A 16,303-nucleotide genomic window follows, 5' to 3' on the forward strand; every position below is an offset into this window, starting at 1 on the left:
AGAAAGCTGCATAAAAGTATTTCCAAGTCCATAAATAGTTTGGTATTGCTACATACAGCAGGTAAAATTTATGATGTTAACATTATACTTAGCAGATTTTAGGTAGCTTTCAGATCTGGAATAAATAGTAGTGTTCCCCATATAAGAAACTGTCTCACAAAAAATCACTTGGGTGACAGTTCCTGAAGAGCTGAGCCATTAATGTTGCTTTATTTGGCAAATAAGATGCTGTTGCTGAAAGAATATACCACCTATCAATAAAACACTTATAACGCACAGTTTCCTTGTAACTGTAAAACATACGGCCAGACAAAAGGCTGAAACCAACAAATTCAATGTATAACATCTGTATGGTTTCAGACTCTGCAGAATCACTGAATCACTCCAAGAAATCATACAATTTTCCCTCTAATATCAGTGGCATGAGTCACACAGGACCCATTAGAGGGGGGGGGGGTTATTTCAGATGTAATGTATTTGTAGAAAACAAATAAATAGTGAAATAATTTCTGGATTCTTAATCAATGCCAGTAATGACTGCCTGTAAAACTGCCTTGAAATACTGAACATATTTCTGCTGGATATCAAGTTATACAGCATGGATTCTGAACTGAGCAGTGTTATCCACACAGGAACCATGCCGTGTCAACTGTAAAACAGCCATAAGAATTAGAGGGGAAAATAACAAGAGTTTAAATTTCACTGGAGCGACTCATGTGGTACATTATTTCAAGAAGTCATGCAGCCATTAAATTATTCTGTCAGCCTAGAAAATAAAATATTTAAAAAGCAGGCCTGAAGTGATGACTCACTGCATTTCATTTAAAATTGGAGACATGTTTTGTAGGAATGAGCAGAATGTTGTGCAGTGGCTTATTACCGACTCTACTGCCATCTGTTGGTATACGACAAATGAATACAGAAAGACCGCTTACAAAAAATATCTCGGTCATCTTGCAATGCTTGTTGCTTTGCAAATGCCATATCAAGAGAAATCTGTCTATCCAAATGTTTAACGATGCTTTACAGTTGTAATATTGTGGGTTATGAATGCAGCTTTTGTGATACACTTTGTTTGTGGGTGTTCAGCTTCAAGACATGCAGTATAGAACAGGGTGTTTACCTGTAGCCTCACACAGGCAGCAAATTAATGCCAGCCTTGCAACATATTTTTCTTCCTGGTAACCAAACAGGCCACATAAAGGACAGAGTCACTAAGGAATGCATACCTGTGCTATCATGCACTGATGCGCATTATTATGAATCTTTTTAAAACAATCAAAAGGTCGCTAACAAAACACACAGATACGCAAGTGCCTAAGACCTGCAGTATGAAGGAAGTAATGTGCAGCTAATGATACAACAGGCCACATTGTTATCAGAGGTTTCAGTCAAGAGGCTAAGAACCCGAAGTGCACAGCTTGAATGAGTTACACCATCAACTCGTCTTTGCTGTACAAGTAGAATTCACTTTGGTGCTGCAGATATTTGTTTTATTCATAACACCTTTTCTAACACTGGACATTTGTAAACCATCCCGAAGAATACAAAGAGCTTATATGTTCTGTTCTGTAATTAAAGGTACATTTATAGATTCTTAGAAAGTAAATACAACAGCTTTTAACACAAGACAATTAATATGTAGCTAGGTATGACAACTATGGAATTTAAAAGTATCATGTAAATACAGCAACAATGCTTTGGATGTAATCAAGTTTAGAATCTACACATCTTGAATTTCAAACAGTGTTTCTTTAATTTCAATTATAGAAAGAAGAGCTATGTCATTCACCAGTGTCAGGATATGCAGTATGAAGGACACTATGAGCAGCTAAGTGATACAATGTACTTTGAATAGGACTGTGCCTGCAGTCCAAAAGGAGTCTAACTTCTGTCTTATTAAACCTAACCCATGTCAAGACATAAATCCAAACAGCCCACTGACTAAGCATAAAAGCCCATAACATGACATAAATCCAACTAGCACACTGCAACCAAATATATTTTTTACCAAAAACAGTGACTGCTCATAGTGAGTTATAATTCTGTGCTGAAGATGACATTTTGCATTTCAGAGTAAAACAAGGGAAATTTATGTAAAAGTGTGCTTTCATACAGATATATTTTTTAAATACATCCTGCTGGATACAAGTGTTCTTTTTCAGGGGTAACCCAAGACCGCTCTCTCGGAAACTGACTTGCTCAGAGTCCATCAGCAGGCAAACAGAAGCTGAAAAATCAAACCCTGCACCCTTTGTTACATGAAGCATCTTGTTAACAGCTCAGCGCTTTAACCCTCTGCACTAACAGCCAGAATTGACATGGCCGCAGTCTGGTTTCACTCAACAATGCAAAAACTTAACATGCTCAGAATTGCCATGACTTTTAAAAACAACTTTAACTGTGTTATGAGAACTGAAATCTCAATTCATTTTATAAAATTACTTTTACTGATTCTTGTCTATGTAAACACACACACAAAGTATGTCTGTAATTTGCAAAAGTACTTTTTGTCAAACCAGTGAATAATGCAAATGACTTTGATATTATTTTCATACAAACATTTGATTTTTTTTTGTGCAAAACATTATTCTAGCTTTGTGATCTGCAATACATGTTTTGTTTCAATGTGTTTCTTTGGATATTCAGACTAAAATGTTCAGAGTACAAAAGGTATAAGATGAACATGTGCTGGTTTAGTTGGATTTCCAGTTATGTACCTTTAAATGCAAATCAGGCTCCCATATGATACGTGACAGCATCATATTGGCATAATCCTGCTTCTTCCCATTTTGTACATGGCTGGGGTGTTACATCAACAGTGATCAGCACTTTCAGCCAATGGTCACACTGCCAGGTATCTACAACATAATTTATTTGTCCATTTGCTGAACATGAAAACATCAATTCCTTATTTCATGCAGTACCAGTAGGCTGTTTGCTGTCTTTGGACCAGCACTTTAATTTCCACTGATTTCCACTATAGCTAGTTACTATGTGCAGTATTTGCTTTTGGCAGAGAAAAAACGCTGACTGTAATTCTCAGAATCCATCCACACAAACACACACACACACACACACACACACACACACACACACACACACACACACACACACACACACACACACACACACACACACACACACACACACACACACACACACACACACACACACACACACACACACACACACACACAGTCATCATTGCTGAATGACAGAAAAGACATTTCTCAGAAATATAGCTACAATGTTTTAATATTTTTTTTTAGGAATGAACAGAAACTTGATAAGCATTTGGGTTTGTAATGAGATACTGAAGACAGCAGACTCATAAGCCCCCCATGATTGCAGATTAAAATACCACAAAACATTAAAACATAATGTTTTGTATGAAGCTTTGACCTGCTAGACCCTCCTGTGTCAGCTGTTCCCCTACACCCCTCAATTCTACAGATATTCAGATAAACTTCTAGCAAAGTAGCTATCAAAGATGGGGTGCATATTTTCAAATACATTATCATTCTTTAAGGCAATTCCAGACTGAAGACTTTGGATGACAATGTGACCTGCTGGTAAGTGTGCTTTAAATCTATATTAAAGTTTTAGTATTCACCCATTGGATGTATGGGGTTCATAGAGGTTTTAATCTAAAAACTTTTTCAAAATATTTTTTCGTGTGTTGCATACCTTGTAATTAGGGAAATTCAAAGCTTTTAAACCAGGTTACTCAACGTGTTAAAAATATATACACTGATTACATCTTTCATCTGCAATGATTTGGGTATAGCACTATGATTTTGCCTCTCATATTTAGCCTTGTTCCTCCCAAAATTATGATGTTCCTCATAAAGTTATACAAGAATTCATTACCACTAACTATATAGGGTATAGTATATAAAGAGCATGCACTGTGAAAAGAAATAGAAAAATGTCCCTGTTTCTCATATTCTGCTATGACTTTTAAAGATCAGTGCTATGATTTTTAATGCTCAGGTGTTAAGAGGAATGACCATGATGTACCTTCTTGTGCTTTAACAGCTCTGTAGTTCTGCACTCTACGTGAATATTTCAAATTGATTACCAAGCTGGAAGGTAATAAGTATTTATTTTTTCTGAACATACATTTCTTTTTTATACTATTTAACTTCTCTAACAATTAACTTATAAAAGACACATATTATTTGATCGGTTCATTTTTAAAAGTGATAATCTGAGTATATTACTAAATTTTTGTATTGGGTTAAAGAAAACAACATAAACGGACACAAATGTATTTTTTTTAATGAAAATAAGTTATTCTTGTTTGTGCAGTTCACATATTTATTATGTTCAGTGAGAAGAAATGGCATGTGAATTAAAAGCCGCAATCATGTTCCCCATGTACACAGCTACTTACCTTTCTAGCCATTTCCACTGAAGAAACCTGTCAAAATACATGCTGTCTTGGTAGTCTCGGAAAGGTTCTTTCCTCAGATATTCATGGACAGATCTGTCTCAGATAAATGAAATTATGTATTTTAAAATCCAGAAATAGGAGCCCAAGGATGCATAACAGTTTTTACTTCTAAGTTTTAATACTTCTGGCTCACAGACAAAGCACATGCAGAAAATAAAATCAAGGAGTCATTCATCTCCTGAATATTATGTTTTAAAACATCATACATGTCCATAATTATAGTTTTAGACAAATTAATAATGTCTAATTATTCTGTCTAAGCTCAATACAAAATTAGATGTTTACATAATTGCTACAATAATGAAAACCCCATGATTAGCGGAGGTACAGTAGTTTATCATAAAAGACATTGGGCCACATTCCAAAAGAGATGCTCTCAGTGTAAGTTTGCCATAATTCCAAAAGACTTAGTCTAAGTGCAAGTGAGTTACTTCCGTTTAAGGCTACAAGCAGGCTTACTATGGGGACCAGATTCCAAAACATCTTTTCTCTGCCAGCTCTCAGTATAAGTGGTCACCTACACTGAGAGCAAGTCTTTTGGAATCACGGTCAATTGTGTTTTGCATTGCAGGTAATTTCACACTGCCAGATGGATATGCACATGAGATTCTGCATGAGTAAATATTTACAATGATTTTCTCTTGTACATTTCCAGAATATGCTGACATGTCAAGGTCTTCAAATTATCATACCTTAACACAAATACCTTAATGCATTTCTCAGTTTCTTGAGATGAGTGATCATGCAAACAGGTTAATTTATTCATCTGAGAAGTAAAAATCCAGCAGCCTTCAATAGATACTGGCTTTATGATAAAAAAAAATTCAATCACTAATCACCTCTAGGTAGTTTTGCTGATTGACCTAAAGTTATCTCTGCAAACCTCAATAGCCAATCCTTAAGAGTTTCTTAATGGCTAAGATGTTTGCCTTACAAACACAAGGTGCAGGGTTTGAGTCTCACAAGGAATAATTGGCTAAGCTTAAAATGGCTCGCAAGGGCAGTTAGCTTAGTACTAAACTATGAACCTATGAACTATGAACCTATAAAAGTCTGCATTTCGACTTATGTACTGTCTTGGTGAACTCAAAATATCTGACCAAGTTAACAGGAAATCAGTCACTTACACCTAACTCCATATTTGAACTGTCGGTACATTTCTTAACAGAAAAATATTCTTCAGATGAACATAATAACTTCACTTCCCATGGTGTAACAGCAGTACAGATGTTAGCAAATAGTCACTATCAGTAGCACAGGGCATGAACACAAAAGAACCATCCTCCATTTCCATTGACTTGCCAGCCATCACTCTATTTTTTCATCTATCTACCTGGCTATTAAATACATGCATATTTTGACAAAGACAAAATGTGTGTTTACTGCTGTTCCCATGATATAACTGTAATGAGTAATGGTACAATTATCTAAGTAGGGCAGCATAGCTTCCATTTACCTCATGATATACACTGCCACAAAATGTCAACATTTGACTGGCCTTCATTCCAGCTTTCAGTACAGCTAGTCAGTTTAAAGCTTTCATCTTACATTGATGAATTTTAAAATGAAAATGTTTGTGTTTCCTAAGGCATGTACAAGCCAAGCTGATGACCACTGACTCCAGCCACCAAAGAACTCGAGTACCTCATAACTTATTGGTTAATGTTTTAGTTGAAAGTTTGAGAAAAGTACAAGGAAAAACAAACAGTAAGGGGTAACCAGGTATGTTGCTGGTCAGTCCTTGTAATGCAGATATAAACATCAATCACTGTGCATCCAGAAACATTATTAAATTACAAAGAAGAAGAGTCACTAATGACATTAAAGAGACCTGGGAAATAAGCTGAGACAGACCTACCATAGCAGAGTCTTAATGTTACACAGCACTCTGCCCTTATCAAAGCAAAGCTTCTTGGATTCCAGCATGCAATATTTATAGTTTTCCAAGCTACTAGGAAAAGTAATGACCCAACATCGTAGTAAACCATTTTTAATACTTTTCAATATACTAATATTCTCAATTATAAAATAATACACAAGGTAAGAATTTTAATGGAAACATATATTCTTCTTACACAATGATGTCCAATTCAAATCAATGTGATCTGGGTCCTGCACATTTGTATACATCATTGCATTACAAGAAACTGATTTTACAATTACTATAATAAAAACCCTACAAAATACAATGTATTTAAGAACTTACTGAAAGGAAATTATGAAAGACTGACAGATTGTTTGCCTTTTCGGCTTTTCCAGGTTAGGGGTCGCCACAGTGGAACTCCGGTCCGCTAATGATTGGCAGTAGATTTTTATGGTGCCGAGTTGCCAGCCCGATGCCCAACCTTCAGCGAAGGCATGCTCATTCACGCATGTCTTTTGAAGGCCACTCAACCACGGGGAGGACATGCAGACTCCACACAGAAGGCACTCCAGCCGAGAATTGAACAGGAGAACCTCTTGCTGTGAGGCAACAATGCTACCGCTGTACCACCGTGGCTTTATGAAAGACAGATGACTCCATTAAATTAACGTGTGGCACAATATAATTCCTTAGATCATTAATTCACACTTATATTTTGACAGACAGCAATATATATATATATATATATATATATATATATATATATATATATGTGTGTGTGTGTGTGTAAGCAATGTCTTTTGACTTCTACCATTAGGGGTCATCACAGCAGATCACCGGTCCGCAGATTGATTGGCAGTGGAGTTTTTACAGTGTGAGGCAACAACACCAACTACTGCACCACCGCAGCCAACATGTGTGTGTGTGTGTGTGTGTGTGTGTGTGTGTGTGTGTGTGTGTGTGTGTGTGTGTCTGTGTGTGTGTGTGTGTGTGTGTGTGTGTGTGTGTGTGTGTGTGTGTGTGTGTGTGTGTGTGTGTGTGTGTGTGTGAAAAATAAGTTACATCTAAGAAACGTTTCATCTAATCAGGAAAAAAAGCTAAAAATTTAACCTATAATTCATTTGCTCTAAAACACATACAATCAAATCACATTCTGTTTAAAAATTCATATACAGCAAATACTTTTCCATAACTTTTTTTTTTTTTTTTTTAGGTGGGAAAGCCCCTCTGCACCCCACTCAACCATTCAACCACAGAGAAAAGAGAAACACCACATACAGTGAATTAGTGCTGATACACAAACACAAACTTGTGTGTGGGCATTATCAAGGAAGAAATGGTGCAGTAATCTACAAGTAATTTGCCTTATAATTCCTCTGTTTTAATACCCTAAACCTCTTCAGCATTAATTAGCTATGGCTTACTACACTTTTCAATCAGCAGCTGCACACTTTTTCTGCAGTTAAGTTAGTGCTTATTATTAAATTTTAATACTTTTAGTTTGCTACATGTAATTCACTTTAAGGAGCATCAGATTAATTGTGTGTTAACTACAGACAGCTCTTTCATTTGAAGTGTATTGCTAGCATTTCCTGAAACATGAAGTTGGGGTTAAACGTTTTTAAAGCCAACTATTACTGTAGCTTTCTTCTTCTTTTGGCTTTTCCCAGTTAGGGGTCGCCACAGCAGAACTCCGGTCCGTTAATGATTGACAGTAGATTTTTATGGTGCCGAGGTGCCAGCCCGACACCCAACCTTCAACGAAGGTACGCCCATTCAGCTTGTCTTTTGAACGCCACTCAAACATGGGGAGGACATGCAGACTCCACACAGAAGGCGCTCCAGCTGAGAATCGAACGGGAGAACCTCTTGCTGTGAGGCGACAACGCTACCACTGCACCATTGCGGCTCATTGTAACAAAAATAAACTATGATCAATTCTGTAGTGCAGAAGTCATTTACTTGCAAAATAATTTAGCTCATCAGTTTGCTAGACTGTAGAACTGCTTAGCTAAAGATTTTTTTTGCTCTAATGCTGTTTGTATTGTTTTTGTACTTGCATTGTTTGCTATAGTGCTGTTTCTACTGCTATCTTTATTTTTTTTTCAAGCATTTCTCTTTATTATCTCATCACAGTGTATTCCCACACTTTCTACCTTGTCTGATATGGTCTCTTCCTGTATTTCTTAATTTTAGGTTCTGTAGGTTATTGCTAAACAGGCTACAAATAATACAGCTTCGATTACCATTTCAGCTCCCAGACAAGTAATGTTATGAAACCTTACAGAACGTCTATCAGCTGAAATACGTCATGCAATGTGGAAAGATTTACCTATCCATTTTTTTTTTTGCGTGTGTTCTCTTAGTTTTGCATTCTTAAAAAGGAACTCTCAGATGGAGACGTGAGAACTACACCATGACTAGCATGAAGGCTGAGTACAAGGGAACACCTAACCAGAAGGTCCAGCTCTAAGTCTCTACACAGGGAAGGCTGCTTGGAAAGAAAACATTGTTGTCCTAAAGGGGCTACAACAAAAATATTGTCATGGGAATTTCTAGTGCAGAAGGCAGGCAGGTAGCTCAAAGATGAGAAGACTGGACCACAGCCTGGAACAGTAATCCAATTCCTACCATTAGTAATAAGAGAAGAGTGGCATCAATCTTGCCCTCTCTCATTGTACATGAACATTGATAGGTCTCACCAATACTTGCTTCCCTTTGAGCAGCATCACCTCAGGATGAGTCACCATTTCTGCCCCCACTTTGTGTTTCTAGAAGGATCAAGGACAGGAAGACATGAACAAGGATGACGACCCATAACAAACTGAAGAATCAGATTGAAGAGAGACCATCATACAGAGGAAGAGTGCACACCCCTATCTAGCCCTGGATCATAGCTCCCAACCTCTTGGCACAAGAAATTTGGGCAAAGCCTAAAATAATGTTGGGACAAATGCACAAAAGCAGGAACAGGTTTTAAATATTACTCTTATAAACTTAGAAATGTGTTAGAATAAAAGATGCTGTGTTAGCGTGCATTTTCTGAATGAAATGAAGTCTGAAATTCAAATGTATGTTATTACTTAAGGATTTCAGTCCTAAGCCAGAAAACCACAAATTTTATGATTAAATCATCAATAACATGAGGGAAAAATCTGGACATTTGACAGGTATACCCTACATACCAAGATCACCCAAGTGAGGTGGAGTCAGTGAAAATAAACATACCCTTGGAAGAATTTTTCTTGACACTACAGCAAATGGGCACAAATGAGGAATAGAAAGCTCATGATCTAAAAAGCAGTATAGATTTTCTATGATGGGACAGAGAACGACTATGTTCTTAGCAACAGGACTAGCCATACAGCTGGACCTGGGTATCCATCCTACCTGCCACCAGAAACTAAGAGCAGGACCTTCTGTGGGCACCAAATAGTCATAAGACCCAGACACAGGTCTGGAGAACAACCCACACACCTGCAGGAAAACATCCTAGGAGATAAGGGGTATGATCTATCAATATGGTAGAAAACTCCCAATTGAAATACAAGCATGAGGTTACCAGAAGCTCTTAACTCCACCAACAAGGCTCAGATGAAGCTAACAAGACTTGACAGTAAAAAAACAAAATGCATGGAGACAGAGGAGACAAATTATCCATCAAAAGCTGCAGAGGAACATCTCTAACCAGGTTTAGAAGGAGGATCATGGAAAGATGTAAGAGCAAGAACAATCCATCCCTCTATTCCCAGAAGCTGAGCCAAGGACAATAACACTACATTAATGTAGAAAATCAAAGAATGGAATCACATGTAACAGGAACAGCTAAGAAGGGAAGTGGCACCCTCAAATGTTCCCATTACCGCAGTAAGAAGAAAGAAGGTCACAACACCTGAGAAATAGATAGTGTGTTCTTTATGTACCTTACCCAGAGAATTTCAGCCTGAAATCACCACAAGGGCTCCTCCACAACTTTGATCAACATACTGCTGAATTTCATCCAAGAGTATCATATATGCTACAGAATTAGTCCAGGAAACTGAGGATCTGATAAGGGAAGAAGGCTCCCCTGCACTGTTATAGAGTTGTTTACAGAATGTTTCACTACAAAGGCTTTTGAAGGCTTTGCATTTTCCAGGTTGCGCCTTGTTTGTTCATTTTAGAATTGAAACGTACAGCTATCTATGCTATTTTTTTTTTGTTTTTTGTTTTTTTATTTATTTACTTTCTGGTGGTGCAGATGGAGATGTAATTCAATACTTTTTTGGCATATTGTTTTAAATTATTATACATCAAGATCTAGTTTAGATGCCAAAATAACTGCCAGTTAAAGGATTTCACTGAGAATAAAAGAGGGATTCATTAAAACTGTAAGATTTACAGCACTGTAAGTATTTGTGAGTGGAACGTATGTGAACTTCATTTTGATCAGTGACTAAAAGTAAGCGTGACAGCATACATGTAGGTGAGAAATTCTCAGTGCGAGTTAACAGGATCCCCTCTAGGGTAATATTTTTGTCTAAGGATTTGCAAGTTATTCCCTTGAGAGAGGCTGAAGAACTGTTCTGGGTGTGTGAGAAATCATTATGTGATGTGTTTGCCAGTCTGTATTAAAACCACCAGTATTTCAGTGGAAATGTTTGGAATTACCCACTCAAGCATGTGCTCATGTGTTTCTGTTTCTTTTGTTATTTCTGGTAGAACGTTATATACATCACAAGGACTTCCTTGGCACAGTCTCGTATCATGGTAGACGAGAATGGTACTGAGGAAGGGAGTGTTAGGATCTGCTTATGGTGCAGCATGCAGGAGGGCTACTTTGATTAAAATATTAACATCTCCAGCACTACCATGGAAGTGGTCATAACAGAAGATCCAATCATTTCTGGGGTAATTTCTGTGCATGATATGTGGGTTTTAGCAAGGTTTTTAACATGGGAAATGTATCAAGGTTGTACTGCATATTTCATGTGTGAAGCTTGGGAGTTTGTTACAAAATGATCTGGATTTTCATGTGGGCAAATGTGAGGGTATGTGAGTATTCCAAGATGGGACAGATGGGTTGCTAAGGTATGTGTTCTTAATGGTAGGTTTATGGTTTGGGTGGATGCCTCCTTACTATAGTAGAATTTGAGCAAGGGTAATATATTTTATAGTGTAGTGTACATAATACAAATGTTTATGCGGGTAATATATTTTATAGTGTAGCGTACATAATACAGATGTTTATGTGTAATATTTTATAGTGTAGTGTGCATAACACAGATGTTTATGCGGGTAATATATTTTATAGTGTAGCATACATAATACAGATGTTTATGTGGGTAATATATTTTATAGTGTAGCGTACATAATACAGATGTTTATGTGGGTAATATATTTTATAGTGTAGCGTACATAATACAGATGTTTATGTGGGTAATATATTTTATAGTGTAGCGTACATAATACAGATGTTTATGTGGGTAATATATTTTATAGTGTAGCGTACATAATACAGATGTTTATGTGGGTAATATATTTTATAGTGTAGCGTACATAATACAGATGTTTATGTGGGCAATATATTTTATAGTGTAGCATACATAATACAGATGTTTATGTGGGGTACTGCTGAGGATGATGAATTTGTTGCTTTTGGTTCCTGAGTTTGTGGGATGTTCTTTATCGGGAGCACACTTGGGGGTAAAATTGTTCAAAGTAGTTTTGCTGTTGGTTTTATTTATAAGGCATGTCCAAATGATGACTGACCACAGCTCCAAGTAAGGTTGCTGACCAGGCTTTAATAAAATGACATATTGAGGCACACTAGTACAATATAAAATACAATAAAAAGCAATTTCCCATAGACAAACTTAGTTAATTAAGCAAACTTGGTTGAACTTGGTTAAGCACTTTCATCCCACTAATGTTCAGAACTTCATCAAAACCAATTACATTGTACCAAACCACAGTTTAAATAAAATACCTTTCCCGCCCATCTTCACAAGAAATCAATGCCTTAAAGTCACATACACTAATATATTAAAAAAAAAAAAAAAAATTAAATGAAGCATGAAATGCATGTTCCACTCAAAATTCATGATATATACTAAAGTCTACCAACAAAAAACTGTGAAAAAATTAATCTGATCGACCCTATAACTTTGCCCTTCATCATTTCAGTTCACTCATAATAGAAATAGCATTATTTTGTCCTGTTGCATTAAAAGCATCCATTCTTAGTTGCCAAATCATTTCCCTGTGTAAAAGATGTTTTTTCATTCTCACCCATAAGCCATAAAATTAATTTTCTCCAAAACTAAAAATTTTAAATCTAGTGAATTTTTCATATTTTAAAGAGTGTCTCAGCAACGTGCTTTGATTGTTCTTCTTTAAAATACTGTAATTTTGTTGATATATTATTTCACCTAAAGTGTTCTCTGTCTTTCCCACATAAAATGCAGCAAAGGACTCACATCTAGCCAAACAGACTATCCTGTCCATTTTAGAATTGTATCTACCAGGTTTTCTCATGAGAGTCGAAACAAAGATGGTTTCAGTTAAGATTACTAAGGATAAAAAACTTAGTAGGGATAATGCTGATTATGTTAACAAAAGGGTTTACCCTAGGATCCGGAATTTCAAACAACAATCGAATATGGAGCAAGTGGGTGCCTGTGATGACCGTACACATGATGAGCAGGAAGTCACTGAAACCCCTTTGAAACAACCAGGGTTGAGATGTTCCCAGAGTATAGCACAAATACAGGACAAACAACATGAGTACTACCCCACAACATCAGGGGAAGATGAATTGGAACACATGGAGGAACAGGCAATGTTGGGCGCATCAGTCAGCATGGCACACGGAGAGAAAATAATTAATAGCCATCCCTTACATCTTATTTTAATCATAATATTTTTAACTTTGCAGACTTAAAGATTGACCCTGAACATCACAGCTTGAGAGACTTCAACACCTCAAAAAAATACAGCTAGTCATACTGCATGCAAGAAATTGATCCCTGGAAACATATAATTAATTACTGACTTATTATAGATTGTTATTGCAAGGGACAATATCTATTCTTCCATGTGGGGAGGGGTGTACAGCAAGCAATTACCTTTAGAGGTTGTTCTTTCATGCAATCCAGATTTACTGCTTGGACAAAGACATATTAGGACCACCTTTAGGAACTTAAAAAGTAAAGCTAGTGTTTAGTAAAACAGAACTTTGGTAATTCCTATCATCCAAGATGAAACACATTCACAGCTTTCCTATCTTATATTCACAACTAAAAAAAACTCCTTTCAGTCTCAAATGTAACTGTATCCATACCACATCACAATTTCTCTCTGTCTTCACCACCTGACTTTCTGCCTCCCCCTTTTTTAACCACATCTATTTAATCTTATCCTTCCTCTCACCCTTATCAACTGTATTACTCTGCCACCTCTCACCTTCTTTTTTAGTCCTAACAGTAAATATTATACATACCAAACTTTATAGCATTAGTAATGTGATCTTTTCACCAACTTTAAATCTAACATATGTTCAGACTTCAGACATGTTATTTACTGTACAGTGTTGAGTTAGATAATATGGCTTGTATTTTGTAAACTTCATTTGCTTATCCTGTTATTATTTTCTGTTTTATGTTCGTATCCTAAGCTGCCCTGAAAATGTTCCAGACAGAGCAGTGCTCTACCCTGGTCAACACATTTAAATAAAACATTTGGATGCCTGTGCTATGTTTCATATGCCTGTGTGGATTTACAGTTCTTGCATGGATTAACAGATATGAAACAGCTGTTAGAGAAAACAATGTAACCTTAAACACTAATAAAAGAAAATAAATATTATTTGGGATAAAAGCAACAGGAAGAAAATAGTAAATAACTGGGTAATTCACCACAGAAAAACATACTGCCACTGAGACAGTTTATACATTTAAATACCTATGTATCTGACTTGAATCTCTCGACTACCAATATCATGTCCAAGTTACCAAATACATAGTAAATAACTCCTCTTCTGGGTTAAAACAAAAAAAAATACACTTCCTTACCCAACTATAAAGATCCGCCATAACAAATGGAGTCCTCATTCATTTGACAGAATACTGGCACCCACTAATCTTTCTTCCTCAAAGTAAACACTCCCCTTCTGACACATCTCATTTAATAACTTCTACAGATCTTCCTCTCTCTGTGGAGAGAACATCATTATGGCACATTTTTAAATCAGCATGGCTTCCTGAACAACACAGATCCGCTCTTCTGTTGGCTCCTCTACTAAACAAGCTTCCATTAGCAGCAGACTCACAAAAATGAGTGACCCCATATAATCTCAGATCCCAAACATCATCCTTCCCCAACTTTTGACCTAACCCCAGAATACACTCCACTCCACCACAACACTGCACCTGCTCCTAAAGTCTGGGAATCATGGTCACCAAATTTAACATTTCTTGAATATTTGCACAAGTTCAAATTCAGACTGAAATATCACCTTCATAAACAGACACCTAAGAATTATCTACACAATGCTAGTGTTACATAGACCCCAGCTTTAACTTTTAGTCTACAATTACCAGTCTCTAAGTACTTGGAACTTACATTATATCCCCTCTGCTCATCTGACCATCAGCTCCTCTCCTCATTCACTGAGTCCACAGGGCCTCCCCAGGCTGACTCCATGTCCAGGCAGGGTAAGGAGATAAAGGGCACTGGCACAGCACTGTATTGCTTTTGAAGTGCGTGTCTTAACTCCTCCCCCCCATCACCCAAGGCAGCTTTGAGTACTCTGCAATTGTTGTCTTCAGAAGATGCATTTGTGCTTTTGCAAATGAGCAAGTGGTAGATTACTTACAGCATGGAACTCACCAGGCCTTAATACTACTATTGCAGTAAGCCCAGGTTGCCTCTCTCCCTCTATGATGGGAAAACCAGTGTTGATCACTGACTCCCAACCTCGCTCATGTGGCCCTTCTAGCACCCATGCTGCTTGTTAAATACAGGTAACCTGTGGTGCAGTAAGAGATTTAGCCCTCTGCATCATAGGGTCACTGGTTCAAACTTTCTTTGCCTCGTGGCCCATCTAGTGCCCATGCTGCTATCTGAACACAGGTAATCTGTGGGGCAGTAAGAGTTTATCCCTCTGCACCACAGGGCGACTGGTTCAAACTTACACTGTTGATCAACAGAGCCATAGCTTGCTCCTGTAGCACTTGGTGCTGTTCTCCAATCTGGCTTCCCTCTATTTGAAGGTGAGGAGGTTAAGGAGCAAAAAAAGGGAAAAAGAGTATAACAACAGATCTGCCAAATAACAGCTGCAGTGTGCTAAAAACAATATGGTAATGTTCACTGTTAGCCAAGCCAGTGGAATGAATTACTGCAGCTTGAGAAACAAAATGGCTTTATGAAGTAAGTGGTGTATAACTGTTAGACAAACTAGTCATGCTACAGCATTCAATAAGGAGGGATAGTGCGTTGTAATATTTAATATATAAAATACAGTCATTAAGTGCTAGGATCACTGCTGCAGGAAGTTATTATATGACCTAGAATTAGCTGAAGGCACCTGTCAATTACCCAGGCAGATTTTATTTTAATAGATACAGATATAGATATAGATTAGTACTAGGATAGCTGCTCTTTATGGGACATTTTAAGCCTAGCCAATTACCCAATGTGAGAATCAAACCCTGCACGTTGTGTTTATAAGGCAAACACCTTAACCATTATGCCAAACTCACAACAGGTAGTGCATAGCTGCAGAGCTGTGCCATGGCTATCAACAGAATACAGCAAATGTTCCATTGTGCTCTCCTGTATTATCTATGAATATATCTATAAAGACACAAAATAAGATACCATATCAACCAATGCTCTTGTGGAAAAGCTACAGAAGCCACACAAATCAAACTACAGAAGGCAAAACCATACTAAGATACAGAAAAATCTAAACCTACCAGCACACACTGTGAAATATCCAG

At 37.1% G+C, this 16,303-nt stretch overlaps 1 protein-coding gene across 1 annotated transcript in view; it reads right to left on the minus strand.

Annotated features, from left to right (window-relative positions):
- The window catches only part of GRK5 (G protein-coupled receptor kinase 5), a 1,993,659-nt gene that overhangs the window by 411,003 nt on the left and 1,566,353 nt on the right, over window positions 1-16,303 (minus strand). Inside the window, exon 6 of the mRNA XM_044056079.1 lies at window positions 4,400-4,492. Within this exon, the coding sequence (XP_043912014.1) occupies window positions 4,400-4,492 (93 nt within the window). The remainder of the gene's footprint in view (window positions 1-4,399; window positions 4,493-16,303) is intronic.

Source organism: Protopterus annectens, chromosome 14.part0, assembly GCF_019279795.1.
Source record: "Protopterus annectens isolate FY-2018-M chromosome 14.part0, PAN1.0, whole genome shotgun sequence".
Lineage (NCBI taxonomy): Eukaryota > Metazoa > Chordata > Ceratodontiformes > Protopteridae > Protopterus > Protopterus annectens.